The 24,363-nt window shown below is 41.4% G+C and overlaps 1 protein-coding gene across 2 annotated transcripts in view; it reads right to left on the minus strand.

Annotated features, from left to right (window-relative positions):
• Positions 1–2,434: 2,434 nt before the first annotated feature.
• The window catches only part of pvrl2l (PVR cell adhesion molecule related 2 like), a 222,471-nt gene continuing 200,542 nt past the window's right edge, over positions 2,435–24,363 (minus strand). Inside the window, exons 7-10 of one of the 2 annotated variants that reach the window (XM_026299770.1) lie at positions 9,225–9,351; positions 8,157–8,214; positions 6,697–6,789; positions 2,435–6,447 (exon numbers count right to left, since the gene is read on the minus strand). In XM_026299770.1, the coding sequence (XP_026155555.1) occupies positions 6,241–6,447; positions 6,697–6,789; positions 8,157–8,214; positions 9,225–9,351 (485 nt within the window). In that variant the 3' untranslated portion in view covers positions 2,435–6,240. Of the gene's footprint in view, positions 6,448–6,696; positions 6,790–8,156; positions 8,215–9,224; positions 9,355–24,363 lie in introns of both variants that reach the window. The other variant, XM_026299769.1, reaches the window with a different exon arrangement.

A 24,363-nucleotide genomic window follows, 5' to 3' on the forward strand; every position in this document is an offset into this window, starting at 1 on the left:
AATGTTTTAACGTGAGTGAAAAAATCATCCTGGTGGTTTTAGTGGATGCAGAATTACTTCATAAATACACAGAGAAGAGAGGAAGAAGAAGAGAGACTGCAGATTATAGTGAGTTTAAGATCAGTCACACACAGATACAATCCCACACTCAGATTTCGAGTCACATTTCTCGAGTCATGTTGCAAACCAACTCCTCACAACAGCAGCTGCTTGTGTTTACCTCTGTCTGTCTTGTTATGGAGGGTCCATGAATCTGTCTTGTTCGATCCATCTCAATTTGAACGCTACGTTCAAACTTCACTCTCTTAATTTCTTTAAGACTAGGACAAATTATGAAGATGCATCATCCCTCAAAGGTTTGTCAAAGTCACATCTGAAGCCCGATGTTCCAGCTTTGACTGATGCTCGACGCCACTGGATGGAGGACATAAATCAGGTAATGTGCAGCCTCTCTCTCTACAGTAGCTGTGACTCTGAGCTTTCATCATCCATGCTGTTTAACATTTAACATGATCGTCCATCACACGACAGTCTGTGCCTCTGATTTGAAGTAAATGGCTCCTGATGCCCAACCCTCTTCTCACTCACTTTATATCTTTGTCAGAAGCGGAGCCCGGAGGGGCCCAGGCTGAACTTAACGATACAGTTAATTAACCACAAAAGTGAACAAATGCTCGCTGACAATGACTGTGTCTCATCTCATCTCATCTGACAGGGCTGAAGCGTAGAAGCTCCCACATACAGTAGCTTAAAGTGCACACCTGCTCCACAGCATGGAAATCTAAAATCCTACTGAATATACTGCAACACCAGTGTTATAGTACCAGCTACTGTTCTGTGTTTTTTTTTATTATTTGCCCAGTACCAATTATTTTGACGCTCCGTCAACATAAAACTGAACTACAGCATCATCCTTAACAGCAGAGTGAGCACTCAATCCAGAGTAAATTTAACTCAGAAACAACAGTGAACCTCTTCACTGTACCACACAGTTTTAACAACATCCCACTGAACAACATCTGGGCAAAGCTGAGGTTTGTAATAGTCACATTAGAGTCTGGGTTTAATGTTAAGCTGTAACCCCAGATCAAGGTGCAGGTACATGCGCCTCCATATGAGTCATCCGAGTCTTTCCGACAGGTTTAGCTGCATGCAGGATGAGAGCGTTGTAGTGTGTGTGGGTTAATGGATTTTATGGTAAACACTGGGTATTTCTCAGCTATTTTTTCCTGTCTGACACTTTCCTTTAGCAGGAAGCATAGCAGACCTTGACCTTGGTCAATGCTAAGTGTTGAGCAGAGCTGCTTTTTTAAGGAAATGTAGCTGAGTAGAGTTTGTCTGAAATAAACACTTATCAGGGCATGAAGGGGAAGTGGATTTTCTCCTTCTATAATATATTGGCAATGTTTCTCACACTGAAAGCAGAAATAGATTACATAGATTGCAGCAGTGAGGTAAATATCATCCCTTCAATACAAAATAGCTCTACGAATGCAGTGAATATCAGAGACTGAAAATATAACACATTTTACAGTAGAGTGGAACAGTCTCAGTGTCACCTTAACATGTGCTGGTTCCTGCTGGATATTTCAAAAGAGAAACTATTACAGCAAAACACATCAAAACATTAACAACAAAAACTAAAGTAGAAGTTAATAACTGCATCGACCCCTGTTTGCACATTCAGCAGGCAAACAGCAGCATCAGCATCATTTGGATCCAACTGATTAATGTTCATCCATTATTCACTCTTCTTTTAGCTCAATTTTCTCTCCACCAACTTATGAGGAAAAGATTTAGCTGCGAAATAAAAAATAAATGCTGCTGCTGCGTTGACATGCTATTTTTGCTGTCATGTCATCCATCTGCTGTCTGAGGCTACGTAGCTAATGCATTGTGGGCTTTTAGGTATTTTGTTCATTCCACACAATATTATGAGAGCAGAGAGTGAACCACAAGACAGGGCACTGGGCCAGAAATCCAAAACAAAAAAACAAAAAAAACTGAGTAGATGCTTTAACTTACATTCCTGAGCATGTTCTCAATCTCTTTGTGTCACTCTTGGAAATAAGTGGATGTATTAAAGGTATTTCCATTAAACCCAGAGATTTCTGAGTTTCTGAACCTAGCTGACACTAGTGATTTTCTTATATTATTAACAAGATGTTTGGACTCACCTCATCTGCAGGACGCTGCTCTGCTGTTTCTTCAGGTTATTTTTCTCGGCCCCAGGGAGGCCGACAGTGGTAATAACCACCAACACCTCTTGCTCTTTTCGTTTACATTTTATTTGACAAGACAATGATCTGTAAAACATGTACAATAGGTTTCCCAAAAAGCATACAATCTGTGATGAACACAATAAACAAAGGAAAATTGATAAACACTCAAAAACATGATTACATCTCCAGTGTGTGTGTGTTTTTCTATAGCATTGCCATCATCAATGTCAAACCTGTTCTGTTTGTGTTTCCACCTTGCATCGCCTGCTCTACTGTCTGACAAGAAATGTGAGAATTGAAAAGCTAAAAATAACATAAAGAAGGCACGTCTGGCTCCGTGATGAAAAGCTGTGATGACAATGGATGAATGAGAGAGAACGGAGAGGAGAAAACGCTAAAAGAAAGGGAACAAACGAGGGAGAGGATTCAGACTGAACAGCGTTATCGCTGACATTCACAGCTTGTGTTTCTGGCATTGAACCCGTAAGGGGGGGGGGGGCAGGCCACAATAGCTTGGCCAACTAGCTCTTAGAGAAGGGATGGACCCAGAGCCTTGATCTAACAGCTAATCCATCTGAAATCAATGCTCGGCCTGCATATCACCTTGATACTCTTGCAGTTGGGAGAATACAACCTGTAAACCGAGCTTGGGCTCATAGGTCTTTCTCTTTCAGGAGGCAGCTTCAAGACTATTCCTGGAGATCTCACAATTGTAATTCAAGAGAAGCTCAGTGAAGCAGCTCTGTTAAACACAAGGCTCTGGGTAGAGCTGAACAATCCTCCAAATGAAATGCCAGAGCTTAAATTCATCAGTAAATGCTTTTTCTGAGTCACTGGTGTCTGATATAATAGGTCCCAATGATTGTCTTTGTCCTTTTGCTCAGTCTATCAACAGCAGCCTGATGGCAAACCCATTAAACACATTAATCCACAGGAAACTAAGTATTCATTCATTCTGGGAAATTAATTTACAGGCAAAAGAGCAAAAACCATCAGACTTAATTCTGCTTTACGACAGTTTTTGTTCTGTTACGTTGTATGTGATTGTCTCACACTGCGCCATATAAGTGAGTCAAATATATCTGTCATTGTGGCACGACTCCTCTTGCAAAACAAGGAAATATCTTTATTCCCATAGATCCATGCAGCATGCAGACATTCCCTTTAATCAAAATAAACATGTCAGAGACTTGTAGTGTTTTGCTGTCGTAGAAATCCCTATTCATCCTGCATGTGTCCTGATTTTCTACTGCAGATTAACATGATATAATATTGACGTTCTACAGTTATTGAATTTCACACAATAATGTGGTTTTATTATGATGGACCCAATTGAAACTGGCAAATAAACCTGCAGCAAGAAAACACTAAGACCTTTAGTTTTCATTTTTAACCCACCAGTGGATCAAAGGTGTCGCAGTATTTCAGGTAGCAAAGCGTAGAACTATCATGACACTAACTACAGTATATGAACAAATCTAAATATTAAGATGTGACTGTCACACGTTAGAAAAACTAAAATATGGCATTTAGTTCTCACGTTGCAGAAAGTGAAAGCAGTGGTGATGTAATTTTTTCCAGTCCACTAACATTTAATTCTTTTATGTCTTTATCCTATGAGTCTGTTTCATTTCTCCACGTACGTGTGTCTGCTCTTGTTCTGCCAGCTCCATCAGCCTTTCCACCTGTCAACAAGCTGTTTACAGATCTGCACTTTATCCACCACTTGAATATGAGTCTTTGCAGGTGACTTTACATGGTGCGGTCAGCTGCAGCCTGTTGTCACATCGTCAACACGATATCTCAGGAAGATTTGTTCAGCATGACGTCTCGAGCAAGAGCTCAAAATTAAGCATGGTGAGAGAAAAGCCCGAACCTGTGTGTGGCTGTGACAGATGATGATTCCATGCTGACTGGATTTCTGGATCAATGTTAAAGACAAAAAAAAACAGGCAGCCTGCCAAGCCAAAAAAAAAAAAACAAAAAAAAAACTCCCGCTCTCTCAACTTAAATTGGTCTTGTGCTCATGGTGTGCATGGATGTGATAGATGCTTTGAGATGGAGATAATAAAAAAATAAAAAAAACAGCTTTCTTTTTTTTTTTTTTGACATTCAAAAATGTTTTTACAAATGAAAGAGATTATTCTGCAAACAGCCTTGGGAAAAGTGTTTCAACATCACCGATCATGCCATGCAGAGTAATATGAACAAGGAGTAAAATCCACACCATTTCATTTTTTATATACTCAAATAAAACAGTTCAGTATTAAGTGACGACCGCGGTGTACCCGTGAAAAGTAAAATAGTAATATACACTTTGTTTTTTTATGCTCTTAATTTGACATTTAACAAACTTCCATCCCTGTACACAGGCACTGATAACACCTAGACTTGTTTATTTTTTATGTGTACACATTTAACCAACAATATATTATTCATCAATAGTATCAGTAATATTTACACCACTTTTCATCATTTGGTACCATCTGACATCTGTAAAGACCAATCTTTGATTCAGCCAGGCATAGTTGTTGCTCCCCTTGTTCCCTTTTTATTTAAACCTGACTGAATGCATGTTTCCTAAATATTCAAAATGCTCTGCATATATCAGCGTGTGGCCACTTTAATCTGTTAAAATGGCTGTAATGGCAGTATTTCTCCAATACATGCTGAGCATTTTCACACTGAAAATACATTCCTTGTAATGTTTTTGCAACCTTAATCGTGTCATTTATTAAAGGTGACTGAATACAAACACTGGTGTGTGTGTGTGTGTGTGTGTGTGTGTGTGTGTGTGTGTGTGTGTCACACATGTAAGAACCATGTGGTGTGTGTGCTTTGCTGAAACTCTCCAACACAGACCCTCACCAACTCTTGCAATTAACAACAGCAAATATGAATCATGGAATCTTAATCATGTAACGTTGCCAGGAGACTCAAAACGATGTCACTTCCCCTTCGTTAGTGCTAACGAGCAGCCCGGCACACTGACAGCTGCTGTGGTCCAGGGATGCCCTTTGACAACATAATAAACTGGAATGTTTCTGTATTGGACCATCGCCTGGGCATGACTGGGAAAGGCTGTTTGTTTTTCTAGTAGCTGATAAACAAATGAAATAGTTTCAAACATCTTGTGTGATTAATTGAAGCTGCCTGGAGAGCCAAATGATCAGGCTTTAGACTTCCTGGGACCCATTTCAACTATATGTAATTTAAACTCAACCAACCGTGGAACTGAAGTACTTTAAAAGCATTTTAAAGATGGTATTTTTACTTTTCAGTACAAGGCAGCAACAGGGGGTTGAGGCTCTATCCTTATGTAAAGTCACTTTCCACAGCTGTAAACAGAAGAGACGCTGACTGGCAGCCACACGCATAGCAAAGATTTAGTGATGGGGGTGTTGTATGTTGCATATAATATTGTGTTAATTAGCTGAGTGAGTGTTCCAGTTAACCTACACTGCAACACCTCTCAACCATGTAATTAACACATTGTAAAAGCCTGCCTCTTCATATGCAGCTCACATATGATTTCAATAGCTATCTGGCTCTGCAGATATCAGGAAACTGCTGTTTGTGCATCTTAAACTGCTTTGAAAACACGTGTACTAGTTTTGCTTTTTGTCTACCAGATATTTGAAAGGTAATGATCATTAAAACTCTGAATGACACATCCATCTGCAAAAGTTAAAAGAAAACAGAAACAAAACAGCTTTTGTTAATATGCCCATTACTCAGTAATCCTTTAGTAGAAATAAAAACACTGCTAAAAAGCTGTTTTTCATGGGGAGATGTGAAACATTTTTAACCCATATTTTCCCTGAAATGAGTCTGATTAAAATAAACTACATAATGTCACCGTGTGGAAGTTCAATGTTTAACATTTTTAAAAGTTGAATGCATAATAAAATGGGTTTTTAGGTGTGAAAACAAGTGTGCTCGCCTTTGCTGTTCATGCAAATTTAGGTGTCCTGGAACTTGCCTACATGCCCATGATGAGATGCTGTGGTTGCCACGGCTACACGTACATGGGAGGAGATACAAAACTCTCGCCACGAGCAATGTTAGCAGCCGGCGGCTCATGATTGGATGAATCCAAGTTATTGCCATGGTGACCGTCGGCAGTGTGGTCTTTGAGCTCGTTGCGGTTGTCGTATTTGGCCGAGTCGTCCAGGACGGGAGGAGCGCCGCCATTCAGGGCTCCAGTGGTCTCATCATCCATGTTCTGCAGGGTTGAACGTTAAACCATGTTCACTGTTTGTCACTTCATTTATTCATTGAGCATGTGTGTAAAAACGACGTACGGTGGCCCTTAAGGACAAAGCACATTCTAAAGTGAAAACCTTAAGTCTTTAACCTTAAATACCATCAACAAACTATGATTACATGAGCACAATAATACAATTTGGAAAACTCATCTTGACTGAATGTGGTGCATGTGTCACTGTTATATTTGTGTGTGTGTGTGAGTTACCGTTACAGGCTCTCCCCCTGTGGGCTCGTAGTAGACCTCTCCTGGGCTAAGTGGTGCTGTCTCTGTGGCCATGGGCCCTGATGACTTGTTCAGCTACATGCACATAAACCACATCAACACAACGAAACAGAGAACAACACAACGAAACACAGCCGAGTGGAGAAGACAAAAGTTTACGTTAACCACTGTAGGTAGAAGAGGAGGATATAAAGAGAGACTACACATATCTAGCTGGGTTTAAGGTTTTTACTTGAACTAGCATGAAAAAGTAAATTTACTGTTAATATTAAACTTTAACGAGCTGTGTTAACTGACATTAATAAATCAAAAAGCAAATCCGCTGAACTTTCTATATCTTTGCTCATGTTTAACTTCATTGTGAGGAAGAAACGTCACGATGTGTTAAAAGCAACTGAGTCAAGAAAACCCTGGCAAATGACAGTGACAGTGCCCTGCGGCCACAGTGGCTGCTGTTCAGCAACAATCACACAGTCTCGCTTTTATTACAACTTCTTTTTCATAGCTCTGGCAATCGATATTATCAGTTATGGTAGCACCGCAGTCACCTAAGTAACTGCTGAGATCTGGGAATGTGATCACACTGCTAAAAATAGTTGAGACCAGGCAACAAACACAAGCAGGCAGATGATCAGACAGACTATAAGTAAACTACCTGCTTAGTAAAATTATTTCAAGGCCTGAATAAAATATGATAAAAATGAGGACTCGACGCTTGGCTGCTGGAAGACTTTACCTGGGGCAACAACATTCAACAAGTCTGAAGTTTAGTGAAATAGTGAAATCTCAAATAATAAAGAAATAAGGCTTTTGTCTATGTGCACTGCTCAAACATGTAATAGTTTGGCTTTAGCGTCAACAACGCTGAAAGCAAAAAGTTCAAATGAGATTCAGACTCTTAAAAGACTGGAAAGTGACTTGCATATGGAGACATGGGACAATCCTTAACCTTCCCTTCAAAGACAGGAAGCTTCGTTTGTACATGCAAATACAGCTTTAGACATAATGTTGGTTTTTTTTTTTCATGCTCCTCAGATGGAAGTTTCTCAGACTTTGTGCAGACGTCTAATAAACTTTCACTGTTGAACCCTGTGAACCCCATTGCAGCCAAGGCATTTATGGCCATTTAGTCGTCTTTTATACATCTAATCAACATAAAATTGCGGAGTTGTAGTCTCATTACATAATGTGGTACAAGCACAACAAAATGTGATAGAATGATGGAATAAAATAAATGGAGAGAGGAGGAGGAGGCACTCTAATGGAGCTCTTTACAAACCAAGGTAATTATTTCGACACACATAAACCAACTCAGATCTCCAATCAATAGCCATTAGCCCCATTATGACTGCCCAAATGGACTGTGTGTGTGTGTATTTGTGTGGTTTGTGTGTGTAGATTAAAATCGCAGTGACAATAAAGAATCCATGTAGACCACTCACCATCTCTGTTGAACTGCCTGCCTTCATGGGGGGAGGGGGCTTGTGCTTGGGAGGGCCCCTGATTGGACGAAAAAACAGAGATAATATGTTATTGATCACGGCTTCGTTAAGACGTCAGATTTCTTTGTATAACGCAGACGGAAAGTTGGGCCACAGAGAGAGAACAGAAGGAAAAGTCTGAAAATAATAAGCGCGATAGACATTTTTGTATCTTTCAAATCAGCTGAAATTTACTTTTTGTGTTGTTTAAAGATTTTAACACCAGAAAACAAGCAGGAGGTGAAATCAGTCTTAGGGGAGGAATATAAAAACTGTGCATTTGCAGCTATTGTGCAACAATTTGTTTACTGCTTTGTAACGTGTGGATGATGTTGTTGCTGTCAGAAATCCCTGAATGCTTTTTCTCACTTGGACGTCCACAATTATGGCTTGAACAATATCAGGTGAACACGACATTAGCACATAATCCATCACATAAAGACCCTGGCCATGAGACACGATGTGACCCTGCTGCTCGCCCATTGTCCAGCTTGGATCCAGCTCTGCCCCTGCGACACTCTGAAGGATAAGCGGGTGGAGCTGATGGATGGGAGGAGTGTTGCATCACTCTAAGTGGCTGCTCATAAGAGCATCAGCAACTTGTCTGCAGCATAAACGTGAATCTAACTAAACCCTCTGACTCAGCAGCGAGGCAGGGAACTGAGTGTGGTTGTTAAATTTACAGTACACTACCCTCCTTGTTCTACACAGAGCTTCAATTTGGAAAGTCACCTTTAAAGCTGGAATTAAAGCAGGGAAGGCTTTATAAATTCCTATTTACAGCTGCAGCCCAGGGGAGGAATTGCACAGGGTGAAGGGGAACTGAGGACCAGGCATTTTGGGAGTAAAATCCCCAGTCGGCCTGATGCTGTAAAGTTCAGGTCAGGATTTGTCACTGAGCTACCTCTCCTGGGTTCTCTCATCACAAGTAATAAGTTTTAATGAGCCTCAGTCCTGGAGGGGGAGATTAATTTTTGCTCAGGAGGTTAAATAAACAAAGTACATGCAGAATTGCTAATGAAGACTTACTCTCCATCCTCTTGGCGCTTGCGGATAAAGAAGGCGGTGGCGATGATGATGCCGATGAAGGCGAGGCAACCGAGGATGCCGCCGATAACGGCTCCTGTTGGTGGGCCTGAAGTGATTTGTCTCCGCTCTTCTTTGAACGACACAGAGAAAAAAGAAGAGAGAATTTTATTGCCCTTTCATTTAAATTTCATGTGTTTGCTTCTGGCACTTCAGCGTTGCTCACTTGCAATATTTGTATTTTTATGTGTTTTTCTATTCAAGTTTGTTTGAGAGAAAATAGTCTGTGGCCATATGAGTAAGCAGCATTTAATTACTAACTGTAGCTCGGCAAGAGCTGCAAAACAAACAACACACACAACAACAGCAGGGTTGATTTTAATGGGATAGAAGTAAAACAACCATCAGAAGACAAGCCCAGAGGAAATGTAACATTAATGCAGGTGATCAGACGTCAGGTTTCTACCCAGCATCAGTGCTGCAATTATGATGTGACACTGAAGTACAGTCGCTCAAACATAAAGAATCCAATATGAGCTCTTATAAAACGAAAGCCGCTGTGGGCTGTCTGTCATACACTAACTATCATGAATGCCACAAATCTTTGTGATGCAGCTTCACATCAGCTGAGTCGCACACTGACCTCCGCATCTCCCTTCAGTTAAGAGGCTGTTTATGATTTCCGCAGGGCGGTGAGGCATCCAAATTGACTGTAAAAGCCTCTCATTACAGTAGTGCTTTTATTTAAAAGAAAAAGGCTGACAGCAGCTGCACACAGCACACAACAACTGTGGATGCTTCTGTTTAATCATTGCCTAGAACAGAAATTTTGGCAGGAACAACAAAGGGAGGCCTGGATGGTTTTCACAGGTTGTTGTACTTTTTTTTTTTTTTTTTTTTTTAGGAAATTGTATTTTCATCAGTACCACTGAAGTAAAAGCACTCCACTGTGTTTGATACTGAAATGATAAAAGGATAATTGCTCCCATGATTTCAACTCATTTAATTTTGCCACATACATTTATCTGATAGTGGATTATTCACTTAAAATGAAGCAAAATTGTGCTTCTCTCTAAGAAAAAAGTATTGTAATCACTGCACATTCAATAGCTTGACCCTCCCTTTAATTAGGGCTCTTGAAATATTCTAAATGCAATTTTATACATTTAAAATCTAATTTGCATCAAGAGCACACTTTCCTTTCTCTCCTATGTGTGAAAGCTGTTCATCCTCATTTGCTTTTAATTCTCAGGTTAAAACACTTAGTCTGAAGGGGCCAGGAGAGGACACACACACACACACACACACACACACACGCACACACACACACACAAAGAGCAAACGGTCTAAAGGTTCAGTCTACAGAGGCAATAGTTCCTGCTGGAGTCTTTGGATTAACAGACAAGTTATTTTCTCATTGGTCTTAAACAATTTTTAACACTTGTTCATCATATTGTTTAAACCCCTGACTTCCATTGTTTGTAGGTGGCCACAGAAGCTTCAGCTGCTGATAAATAATCATAAAAAATAAACATTAAACTACATGCTTAGTCGGATATTGCTTGGGATTTGAGAGAAGGTATGCTATGTATGAAGGTATGCTATGTATGTAGACTAACTCTTTTCAAAGAAACCTTTTTAGATACACATGAGTTACTGAGTGCATGTCAGATCATATCAACACTGCTGCATCTCTTCCTCCTCGCCAGCAGGTGGCGCTCTGCTCCAAGCTTACACAGTCCTCCAGGAGAGAGAGAATGAGTGGTTGCAGATAAATGGACAGATAGCTGAGGTGAACATGCAGATTGGTTCAGGGAGGCTCAGTGAGGCCATCTTTGCATATTCATGTCTGGGCTAATCCACCGGCGAGTACGTGCGAGTTTAGTTACCATGTCTGCAACAGTGGTGACAGACAAGAGGGAGCAAGTCTCAGTTATTCAAGTTCACAAACACACGGCAAGGAAGGAGGGAGTGAGGAGAAGCATGAGGAGAGAGAGAGAGAGAGATAAAGGGGAAAACAAAAGGAAAGAGGAAGAGAAAGATTGGAGGCTGGAAGGTGAGACAGAGATGATGCTGAGGATGAGGAGCCATGCAAACTAACAGGATGAATACACAATGATGGCAAAGCAGACACAGCCCCCCCCCCTCCCCTGACACACACACAGGGCGTATGACGAAAGTGATTCCTTACTCCCTCGATGTGTGTGTGAACATATCAAAAGCTCATTTTCTGTGTGATATGGTGTTACCAAAGTTTACAGCGGCGACGTTTGCCACTGATGTTGACAGGCGATAACAAACTTCCTTTTCAAGAAGCAACGTGAGGTGGAGCTGCATCAAAAGGGCCACACGGGGGGGAGGAGGGGGTGGGATTAGTTGCATGGGCAGAAAGCTAATTGGTCAAAGAACGGCGGTTAAGAGCAAGCAGCTTACAGGAAGTAGTGACTTTCTCTGAGGGCAGATGCCAGTGTTAACATCACCGAGAACACGCTCACACCTTTCATACTCATTACATCCACAAATAGACAGAAAGCATCACACATTTTCCTCATCAAGCACACCTGTTCTTCTCACTGCAGGCAAACCTGAGCTGTTAAACATCACACTGCAACAAGAAGGGCTTCCATCCACCTGCCCTTATCAGCAGCTTGAATTAAGGCAGAAAACACAACAGAAGGGAAATGGTAGAAATGCACGGACCAGATGTCATTCAAAAAGTTTTTTATGCCCTGCTGCTGGGAAACGGATAATGAGAATATGCTATAGCTTAATAATAACAAAACCAGTGAAGGAGAACCAAAGAACCTCAAGCTGTTTCCTCCGTGCTGTCGGTGCACGGGGTCAGAGCATGAAGAGCTAAATAAACTCTGATTTTGTGGGTGCTCAGTTTGCACTTTTCTGTCATAAAAGAAGTCTGTCTTGTCGGACGAGACAGCTGGAGGGCTCTTGCCAACAGGTTTCAAAAAATAAAACCTATTTGAATCCCTCCATTCACTATCTATACCTGCTTATTCCTAAAATGCTGACAGGAAACATGGGGAAGTATTGAAACCTGATGGCAGAGAAAACATGGAGTTTAAGTCAAATCCAATCGGACTTAACTGTGTTTACACATGGCGTTTGCAAGCAAGTGGAAGTGACGGTCAAGATGTAGAAAGATGGCAAACAACTGATATCAGGTTGCTTCCTCACGACCCCGAGGATCCCCATGATTATCACTCACAGAGCTCAAACCATATCCCGCATGTAAAAAACTGTTGATCTATACTCTGGACTAATTACTGCCCAAGTCTGTTGCAGCACGTCTGTGGTTTTTCTGGTAATTAACTTCTATACAAAGCTACCATGTCAGGTGGGAAACATCAACAAAATGTTGTGACCTAATGTTAACCTGAGGTTACACAGACAGTCTAGAATCATTATTAATTATATCATTGCTGGTATCAGTGCCAGGGCTCCTTGGCAGCACAGCAACTATAATATAGTGTCAGCTATAGTATAGAGTCAGGATTTGGAGGTTGGGGTGGTCGATAACTGTCTGGGGAGTCTGACTTAGTGCAGGAGAACTGAGATTAAACTGTGACCAAGTACCAAACCCTAACCAGCTTTAACTAGTGTTTATTTATGTAACAAACTTTAAAAACATCAACATCATCCGGTCCAAATGGCAGAAACATCCAATGGGTGTTCCTCTTCAGCAAAAGGGCCGTACAGAACTGTGGCGCGTGTTCGGAGGTAGGTTTGTACTTCTGATTTACATTCAGGCTTTTTTAAACATTCGCCAGCGATTTGGGAATTAGCATGTCTGTGACTTTGCTTCTAACTTCAGCTCAGATTTTGGTTGAAGTTCAGAACGGCAGCGTGGGCAGCAAAACAACCAGAAAGTGTTTCCATTCATGTATCTTTGAGCTCCAACAGGGACCACATGACTCTGTTACTCCACTGCAACTTTTCAAATCTTTCATGTGCAGTTTGCACCGAGTCAACACAACCGCTGACCTTTAATGTTTGTCGAGGGCTCAACACGTTTTCATTTCTGCCACACACACAAACACCGGACGACTACACCTGTCGCTTTCATTCACCTTCATTAGATTCCATCATTGTCTAACACGCAGCTCAATTTCCTCGTCAGTGAATCAGCACCAGCTCCTGCAGGAGTTAGAATATTTATATGAATTATCAAACATTTATACTGCTAAGTCAATAGCCCAGGCTTCATACTCTTTCACCGCTTTTTAGATCAAAAAATGAGTGGGTGGGAATTCGCTGGCGTACATACTCATGCTACAGCACTCCTGCTTAGCTCGATCTGTTTCTGTCCATTTCTCACTCCATCGCCTGGTGGCATAACACCCTAAATCTGCAGATATAAGGCTATTATCTATGTGACACTCAAGTGGTAAGAAATTGCTGCTGTAGCACATGCAATTTAAATGAAATTGAAACAACAAGCTCTGTCTAAAGCGCTCCGTTGCTCTCTTATAACCAACACTCCAGTGTGTGGGCTGCATTAGCCATCAGAGAAACACAGCGTGTCCAAGGCCTGCACTGAACCGTCTCTCTCTGCTGCACAACATGGATGAGAAACATGCATTTATTAAAAACCAAACTCCCAAACACCCACTGCAAAACAAGTACTGTACTTAAAATTGGATATGATGTTAGGCTTTTTAAGCTTGTTGTTACTATTCCCATGGCAGTCATTATTATTTTACATCATGTCACAGAATGGGAAATATGAAGCTCGAAAACTTGTCGGAGCAGAGGATGCACATGAGATCAAACGAGCTAAAAGGCAGCAAAGGAAATTAAAGGGAACAATTTTTTCTGATTTTTAAGGTTTTGTCCCCAGTTTGGTCAAATTTGAAGGCAGTAAAACACGTAAAGGTCACGTTTTGTGGTTGCATGATGTGACTCTCTATGAAAAGGCTGTAAGTCTGTGAAAATAACAGGATAGTACATATCCTGTATCTATATCGATAGTACCTATAATAGGATTTATCTATTGAAAATGCTATTTAACATGAGAAAAATGGCTGTTTTTGACATTTGAGTCTGTACTGACTGTAGAAAAACCATGGGATTAAACAAAGAGCATCCTAGCCTACAATATGATAGTGAGAACACGTGACTCAATCCAAACACTAAGCGCATGTCTGTTAAAAAAAGCAGATGAGTCAAACACACACACACCATCTCCAAGTGTAAATGTCAAGAAAAACTGTGTCGTGTTTGGATTCTACTGTAGTTGATGATAAAACTCTGTAGCTTTAAGACACTTCACTGTTGGCATTTCACCTTATCGTTGCAAAACTAAACTAAACTAAACGAATTAATGCAACAAAATTACGATGCACGGATGCCATACTGTTTAGAGACTGTAAATGTGATGCATCATGTTGTAAAACATGCCATAACTGAGAGTCAGAGAGAACAGCGAGCTATGAGCGTCATGTCCGAGTTTTCCCAGCATTACGGTTCTTTTTGTGTAATTTTGCATTAACGTCTCCAGAGACCTGGAAAAGTTCAAGCCCAGAAGTTCTTTAGAAAATGGTGAGGACACAGTGGGCTGTAATCATAACAATAACCACTGGAATGATGCTAGAGAGAACTGAAGCCTGAGCCTGGTGCTGCTGTTCACCCGTCCATAAAATGGCATTTCCAAAGTGAGCATTTTAAAACTCACAGCCGATTGAACGGCTGCCTCAGACTTTTTAAGGCCATGTTGTTTTTCTCCGGACGCACATGAGCTTAAAGGGAACTTTTGCTATAATTGAAATGTAGTGGGACACAAGACTGTGATGCGGTGTGACAGCATATGAATAAAGATTACCATCAGATTGAGCTACTGAAATTTGTTGCCATGCTTCACTCACACATATACACATCACACATTGCCTTACACTCTGCCTGCTTCTCTCCTGAACGTCACGCTCGTGTACAGTTAGTCCGTCTATAAATAGCAGCTCCAGTGTTGGGGGGGGGGAAGCAGGAGGGAAGATGAGGAAAGAATATAAGGATCTGAAGTCAGCGAGGAGCTAAAGAAGAGAGGAAGGAAGACAGTGAAACAGAGGAGTGTGAAGGTGAAGCAGGGATGGGGAGAGGGAATTAGAGTGGGGCTGCGATTCAAGGAGGTGGTAGGGCTGAGGAGCGACAAACACGGGAAGGAAGGTGGCAAGGAAGGATGAGGAGTGGGGTGATACGAGTGTTAGCGGCCTGCGGAAAAAAGAGAAGGAGATTTTAAAGGTCTAAACACTCCTGAGGGAGGCCATGAGTGACAGCTTCTCTTTCTCACTCTCAGTTTCCCACAACCCCTCTGCACATTTCCTGCTTTTTCACTTTTCTATAACCTTCCTGCTGCATTTTAACCACTTCCTGTCTCTTCTCTCACACTTGTCCTTCAGCCTCTGTACAACTATTTGCCTCCAGTTAAGACACAGTCTCTCAATCACTTTGTTTTTTTCCTCTTCACAGCCAGTCTGTCGCTTTCTATCGCAGTCTGTTGCTCACTTGGTCTCTCGGCTGCTGTGCCAACATGAGAAATGTCTCTGTTGCTTTGTCCTTCCTTTACAAAAACACCTATATTTCCCCATAACCCCCGTCTCCCCCCATCCCATCCCGGCAGCAACATTACTGCAGCCTCTCACATTTACCAATTCTGAAAAGAGACAAACTAGCTCACACACACACACACACACAAACACAGAGAAAACAGGAATCCATAAATATGGTGAGTGGTGTGTGGACACCAAGAACTAAAAACACGACTAAAATTATGAGTGCACAGAAATGACTGCAATCAGCGAGCAATTATAATGAATAAAAAAGGAATGATTATAATCTCAGAGGCTAAAAGCATCTTTATTTCTTCCAGCACGGCACTTCAGAAAAGATGTAGAGCTGGGATTGAGAGGGTGAAGAGTAGGAAAAGGTGAGTGGGAAACAGAAGGAGAGAAGCTCTGTGAAGATTTGCATAATTGAATGATGTGTTGCATATTAAAGCTGATTTTTCACATTGAAAAACCTCTTCACCGCACAGGTCCCCTGCAGGGAAAATCTTAGTTTTTACCATGATGTAAGTCAACAAGTGGGATGAACAGAATAACACTTGCAGCCAGTAGGTTTAATATACATGATTTATCACAACAAATCAATTGAAATAATGTATTTTCATTTCCTTAACGCTTCATTTCAAAAATTGCGAACATGTAACTAGAGAGTTATAAAGTCCATGCATGTCAACACAGCCACGTCTTTCCATTTGTGTCAAATTCAATCGCACACAGATAAAAGTTCCCTGCTGAGGTAAAACTTCACCATCAACATCAGTGTTGAGGTTCTGGTGCTTGATAAAAGACAGCAGAACCCGGAACCCGGCACGGTGGGGCCTGATGCTAAATGAAACGTGCTTGTACAGAGTGGAGATGGGAGCAGGCAGCAGAGCTCATTGTTTTGTATGTACAGCGTTTTGACATGACTCATCACACCAAGCAGTCCTTGTGTGCCGTTGCGGGGAAACAGGACACTGGTGTTTTCTGATGCATCGATGCTCTAAAAAAATTATTTCATCCCATTTGCTCCCGTGACTAATTCATCTGTCGGTCTAAATATACACAGACAGTTAAAGGTTTTAGGCTGCTGTCAGTCCTGCTGTCAGTCCTGCTCTCTGTTCTGTTTATAGAGATTTACAGATCTGTTCTGTGTCCTGCATCCGACATGCTTTTAAACATATACCCACTGCAAGCCACCGTCGGTCTGAAGCTGCTCCTGGTTTTTCAAACAGTTTCTGGATCCACTGCATGTTTGGTGGTGAGTTCTTTTCTCTGGAGATTGAAGAAAAAGCTAAATTTGAAGGACCAGAAGTTTTATCGAGCACAAAAGGAGTTTTGTCACTGAAATTATTTTAATGGGTCTAAAACATCAATGGTAAATGTCAGGAACTTGAAATCAGCCCTTTGCTAACGATGCATTGATCAACCTATATACAGACTCTCTCCATGGCTGATTGAAGAGATTCTGAATAAGTCTAAGTATATAAGTATGTATATGAGAGGGTTGAGTTCTCTTTTTAATGTTTGAAGCTGTTTTAATCAAAAGAAAATGAAGGTGAAGGAAGCATGAGGAGGCCAAATGATTTGCTTATTGTGGCTGCATTAGACGACGACTTGGCTGATGCGAATAAGTGGGAAAGTGGAAGAATCAGAAATGATTTTGAGACAGTTCCATCATCAGACCTCTGAGACGACACAAGAGCCACCCAGCCCGCCGCTCTCTACAGTGTGTGGCGTTTCCAGCAGCCAGCAGGGAAACAAAACACACACGATAAAACACACTTGCGCCTACTCATGGCACTAATAGGGATGCAGGTCTGATGGGATCTTTAAAATCCCATTGCACAGTGCAGCTCTCACACACACACACACACACACACACACACACACACACACACACACACACACACACTTACACGCAAGCTGAAGCGCAGCGTGACCTTTTTGAATAAATCTGCCTATCTGTGCTCTCTGTGTTTGTGTGACGGATATCTTTGGATATGCAACACTTCACAACCTTATCTGAAGCCAAAGATCCCCTTTCATTTTCTGACAGCTCTCTGTGCGTGAGCTTTTTCCTGGCCTTTCTCCCCATATGTCTCTACCCACTTAACAGATTAAACTGCACACATATGCACACTCACACTCTCACACTCATACGCATGCAGGCACATTCTGTTGCTTGCTTCCCCAAATAACATGGAGGGTAGAGGGGGTGATGAGGGGAGTGAAATGGCATTGCTCTCTAAATGATCCAGAGCAAATGAGTTTATCTCAGAGACAGACAGCCCCCAAACCGTTCAGGATCAAACTAGGTCACACTCAGAGACGGGGAGAGATGGTGTGGAGGACAAAGGAGAGAGAAAACACAGATGAGGAGGGAGCAAACGGTGACGAAAAGAGAGAGACGACAAGGAGCGAAGACGCTGGCTGAACTTATCTCCTCTCCTTGGCCCCACTGCGTCTTTTCCTCCATTTGTGTAAACACACTGAAGCTGACATTTAGAGTTGTCCCCTCTCTTAAAAGAGCTGTCACCTACCCAGTCAAATTATATCAAATCACGCCGAGCAGGGGAGGGAGGGGGAGCAAAGCAAGGTGCTTCAAAGGAGCTTTGTCAAGAGGACCTGGAGGACGTGCTCAGTCTGGAGTAGAAAATCTGCTATTTGATCCACCAACACAGTGAATTGTCTCTTTGTGTTGGCCACAGTGTCAGAAACTACCTGTGTTCATATTTTTAAAGTCTTAAATCATCGTTCGTGAAACAACTTACAACATATTGTCATGAACAGACTAAACTGCAGAGGGGCTTCTGAGTTACAATGAGCTGTGGGCCCCTATTACTCCTCTGCTCTCAGAGCACACAGTAGATTACACTTGGCATGTTAATTATATTTAGCCAATAGCCCCAGAGACCAACCAGTGTTTCTCTGGTGGACTAATATCTGGTCCAGGTTACCTGGGTGTCAATTAGCCTGCAGAAATATAATTAAATGCAAATGTATATTGGACCAAGTGCCTTTTAACACACAATCAACAGAAATAACAAAGGCCTTGATGAGGTTTTTATAACCACACTGAGGTGGCCACATATCACACATATTAGTTTTATGACCAGTGCTGCAAACATTGTGCTATTTTCTTGATTAACCAAACAGCCACTTTGTCTATAAATGTGAGAATTTCAAACCTGGACATATTTTAGTTACCATTATAGATGTTTGGTGCTTTTGCTCTCGTTTTTAATGGATGTGCCTGTGCTTTCTGTTGATACTGATCCTCATATTCTTTTAAACTTTAAAGGTTTTGTAAAAACACTGCATCACTGAGGAGGCTGCTTTTTTTTTAAAAATCGAGCATAATGTTTTCTTCAGTATTACTATTGACTCCTGTAATTTACCACAAACTCTACTGTACTGAATACCTGAAACAACAATCTGCAAACATCTGTCACGTTGTGGAACAAACAGGATTTATGGATCATAAGTAGATGTTGATATATGACGCATGTTTGTCCAGGCTTGTTCCCGACACGTTAAACATGTTAACATTAACTGGCACCTTGATATTTTCTGTTCATTATTTCTGCATCTTTTAGGTGGCGACGTGGTAAAGACCGAAAGTGCCGCAGCAGGTTATGTCAATAATATTTTAATGAAAGTTTTAATGGATTTGAGAGGAGAGTTGGGGAGTATTGACAGAAAGAGCAGAGACTGGGCAGAAACGCACATGAGAAGTTGGATGTATTAAAGAGATGAGAATTAGAGATACAGACTTTCAATTTTAGCTGTTGAAAAGATGCTTTATTATTAAGAATCTCCAGCTATTGATAGATTTGTCTATTGCTGAGGGTTTTTAAAAAGTTTAGGCTCATTATTTTCCCTTCTTAGTAAAACCAGTTTAGATTTTGCCTTTTGTTCAGTGTTTCTAGCCTGGTTTTGTTCATTCTGAAGGTGCAGTCTTCACACCTACAGAATCCATTGTGGCTGAGGTCGCCTGGGCTGGGGAGATCTCTGCATTTCCTCTGAATGTGATTTATTCCATTTTTTCCTCTTTATGTCCCAAGGATGTTTTTCTTTGTTTTCACCGAGAACTCGCTCTCTCGATAAGGAACCATTGCTCTAGTGAGCCTGTAAATACATTTTTTATGACATGGGGCAAATAATAAAAAAAACAAACAAACAAAAAAAATGGGGAAAATCAGATAAAAAAATAAACTGAAAACACAAATACTTTTTTTTTCCAAACAAAAAGGCTTTAACTTGTCCAATGATAAACTAAAAGGTTTTTATGTTTTTGCACAAGTTGCTTAAAATCCTTCATGAACCATCTGAGGTTTCTTTGTGTTTTCATGCCTGTTTGGCTCCATTAAGTTAAACTCTGACACATTTGCCCTTGTACAGTATTTCTGTTCATTACGGCAGGAACGAAAGCTGCAGACTGAACAACCAGACCAAGAATCTTGTTAAGGAGGATCTCAGTTTGTATCCAAGCAGAATCTGCTGAACTATTTGGTTTAAAATGAAGCTGGTGCAATAGCCACCTGCCGATCTACGTTTTTCCATCGCCATGTGCTTATTTTTCATTAACTAAGGCTGAATCACAGGTTCTATATCTCTTTATGACTCCTATGTGACACATCAAATAACTCGTAGTGCTGATGATAAAGAGTTCAGACCTGAGTCACGCTAAATATCCAGCCCTGTGCTGCCGTCTGCACGTTCATCTTTAGAGTTTCACCCCTGCAGGAGTTAGAGTCAATTTGGCTCTTGATACCATTTGACTGAGCGCCACAGTTTAAAGGTTAAGCGACGGGGATAATACCTACATGAAAATGGGAGAACTGAGCGGTAACATTTAAAGGACTTGGGGTGTGTTCAGTTTCAGCTTCACCAGAAACTTGGAATGGCCTTGAGAGTGGAGATCAGTTAAATCAAGCACTCGGTGAGTTATTTCAAGCATCTAGAATATATTCAAGTGCTATTTTGCCCAGGTCTGGAGCCAAGGGAGCACTTTTAATATTCAACCTACTTCACCGCTCAGTTCACTTACTCCTGAACACACTCACGCACACACACCCCCTCCACCCACACACACACACACACACACACAAACCACATGTCACTTCAAGCCACTTCAAACACACTTCACGCTACAACTTCAAGTCCTGCAGGCTCAAATCGAGGTCATATTCTCCTGACAGCCAATCATCACGGCACTGAGACTGAGGATATGACTTTCTGTGTGTGTGTGCGTGTGTGTGTGTGTGTGTGTGTGTGTGTGTGTGTGTGTGTCCTTATCACTGGGACTCAGATCATGTTTATATGCATCTAGGTGAGTTTGGGTCTGTGTGCGTGAGAGGGAGAAAATAAGAGCACCAATCGACAGCCAATCATCCGTCATTCTGACAGCTATTTGGACACCTGGGCGCCTGGCAACAGCAGTTGTCTGTTACCAGGCAACTGTGCATAAACAATGAGCTTAGGGTTTAGGCAAGAGCAGAGAGGCATTGTGGGAGAAACAGAGGTCAAGAGAGGCGCACACGCACTCTCACACAGGAGACAGGGGAAGGTCAAACATGCAGACAGGTGGCAGGTGAAGGTCTCAGATGTATACTCTCTCTCTCTCTCTCTCTCTCTCTCTCTCTCTCTCTCTCTCTCTCTCTCTCTCTCTCTCTCTCTCTCTCTCTCTCTCTCTCTCTCTCTCTCTCTCTCTCTCTCTCTCTCTCTCTCTCTCTCTCTCTCTCTCTCTGGGATGCATAAGCATGCAGACAGCCCCATAAATGCCCATTAGATATACATATTAATGCAGAGGCCTGAGCATAAACAGGACAAAACACACAAACACACACACACACACACACACACACACACACACACACACACAGAGTTTTAAAAGTACATAAAGAGAATAAAACACATAACGAATCAGAAACCACCATAATACACACACATTCATACAAAACATACAGTTGTGCTGACACACTTACACTTCATGTTACTGTACACTTATGGCACACATACACTCAAGCACACAAACACACACTAATGACTAATCTCCTCACCCTTTTGGTTTCTGTCACATTTAAACTGTTATGCACTGAGCATCACACTGATGGCTGCAACACAGCCTGTGTCAGTGTGTAGGAGAAAGGTGAGGGGAGAGAGACACAGTGTGTGTGTGTGTGTGTGTGAGTGTAAGTCCTCAGATGTTATTAGTGAGAAAATGATCTTATGTTACACAAAGCAATCATGTTGTTCAGCATCTCTGCTGATCTGGTTTTTTGGTTATGTTTCAGGTTTGCTATTCCTGAAGTCCGTCTTAATATGTAGTGACAGTGTTTTTTTGAGTGTGTGTTGATTTCACATATTATTGTGTTCAACAATAACGATGTGTGACAACAATAAAGTGCAGGTTTGTTTGTCAGTGAGCAGGCAGGTGAGTGAGTGTGTGTGTGTTTGAAAAACAGTTCACACATTTGTACTGTATGTGTTAATGTGTGTGTTGGTATATTGTGCATGTGTTGCCTTCCTGTCTCTGTGAGTAAAGTCTGTGTTTAAGCCTCAGTGTGTGATAGAGTTTCAGTGAATGAGTGTGTGTGTGTGTGTTAGCTCCACTCCCTGTGACACTGCTCTCTGCTCGCGGGGAACGTATGCTTCCTGCCATCCACTGCCACACCGAATCACTCTCTCACACACACACATAAAGACACACACACACACACACACACACACACACACAGACAAAGACACACACACAAAGCCCAAGGCCAACATGGCCTCTGTGTCCTTGCAGTCCAATCGGTCATCTGTCCCCTCACTGCTGACCTACACACACGCACACAAAACAAATCCACGCATGCATACAACAACAAGGTGAATGAAACCACAACCACAATCCAAAATTAGGACAGATCCTAGTATCATGCACAGACACACACACACACAGACAAATGCACACACAGGGCACTGAGATAAACAGGATTATGAACACAGACAGAAACAATACGCATGCAAACACCCACAAACACACACACAGGGGACAGAGGAGTAATGTGCAGATAAAAACACACACACAGAAAGAATCAACCTGCCCTAAACCTCTGCAGTGATGACTACAATACTAATAATATATAGAAAATCAGTAGCAAACACTAATACACAGTCACAAAATCATCCGGGTAAAATATGTAAAGATTTACTTTGCATTTAAATTCAGAACCTCTGGCCCTTTGGAAATGTGACAGAGCAGGATTTACCCTGAAAGTTTCTACTCTCTGCTTAAACACTTCTGGAGGATGAAAGGCACCGCAAATCTTTTCTTAACAGAGTTTGTGATGCACTTTAGCTCACAATGGAACAAATATAATGACACTTAAAGGAGAGAGCAGCCAAAAGTGCATCACAATGAAAATGCTCCAGTTCAGAAAGGAAACAGTGGAATATGGACATTTTGCAACACATTTAAAAAGATAATAAACTAAACAGACTCTTTTTTGATCAACATACACTGACATACATGTACAACGACACCTTTTCTTGCTAAGGTATATTGAACTAAATACTAACCTGCATCCACTAAACCCATTTAGTGTAACATGGCAACTGAGAATTTCTGCTTCTGACTGGGTGGGTTTTACTACGTGTGCATTGAAACTGAGCATCTAATTACTGTACCAGTCTTAAGCTGTAAACAAGGGGAGTGAGGCTACTTTATCACTTCGTGCTACAGTAGAGATATTTGTTTAACCACTGACAACAACTGAAAAAACAGCCTCTTACTCCCAAAGCAATTTTAATTGTGAGCACTGTGCTACAGCTGGAAAAACAGTTTTTAATAACACTGTATGGCAAACCACAGAAATATTCTCTGTTCTTGTGTTAGAGAGAGCAATCAGTGAAATTCTCTCCAATGACTGATGTTTTAGCCCCTTAAGCTCCAGACAATATTTCTGCTTGAAAAAACAGATCCCAAATTTAATCAGTAATAGCTTCACAATTTTAAGGCCAAAATAAACAACCTTGGGATGTTTGGGAGTCCTGTCCTCATAAAAAAACAAAAAAAAACAAAAAAAAAACCAGCCTTAAAATACTGAGCCACCAGTCGATGCTGGTGTTATTGAACCAGTTCTAAAAATTCTGAACTGCACCTCTGCTGAACGTGATGCTGTATTAATGAGGTACAACAGTGCAGTTTTTCAGCTTTGGAGAGTAAACGTGCCACTCTCTGCGACCTTGCCAGGTCATATTTGAATAACAGATACAGCCTGTTCCCAGCACCGGGACCACTGGGGTGGAAAGGATGAAATGTGATCACATATTGCTGTTTTTTGGCAAGTGGTCACAATATGAATGTGGCTATGTCAGCTCTCATCACTTAGCAAACACCACTGTACACCACTCAACCTTCATCTGTGTCAGCTGACTCTAAAAAGGCTGTGAACCCTGCAGTTTATTATATGAAATGTTAATTATTGGCTAACTATTAACCAGTTCATGAGGTGTACCTGGAGGTAAACAATGATACTTGTGCGTCCTGTTATATCAGCAGTTCACTAGTGAAACAGACCAGAGTATTTTCATTAAAAGAA

Source organism: Mastacembelus armatus, chromosome 11, assembly GCF_900324485.2.
Source record: "Mastacembelus armatus chromosome 11, fMasArm1.2, whole genome shotgun sequence".
In the NCBI taxonomy this organism is placed as follows: Eukaryota; Metazoa; Chordata; class Actinopteri; order Synbranchiformes; family Mastacembelidae; genus Mastacembelus; species Mastacembelus armatus.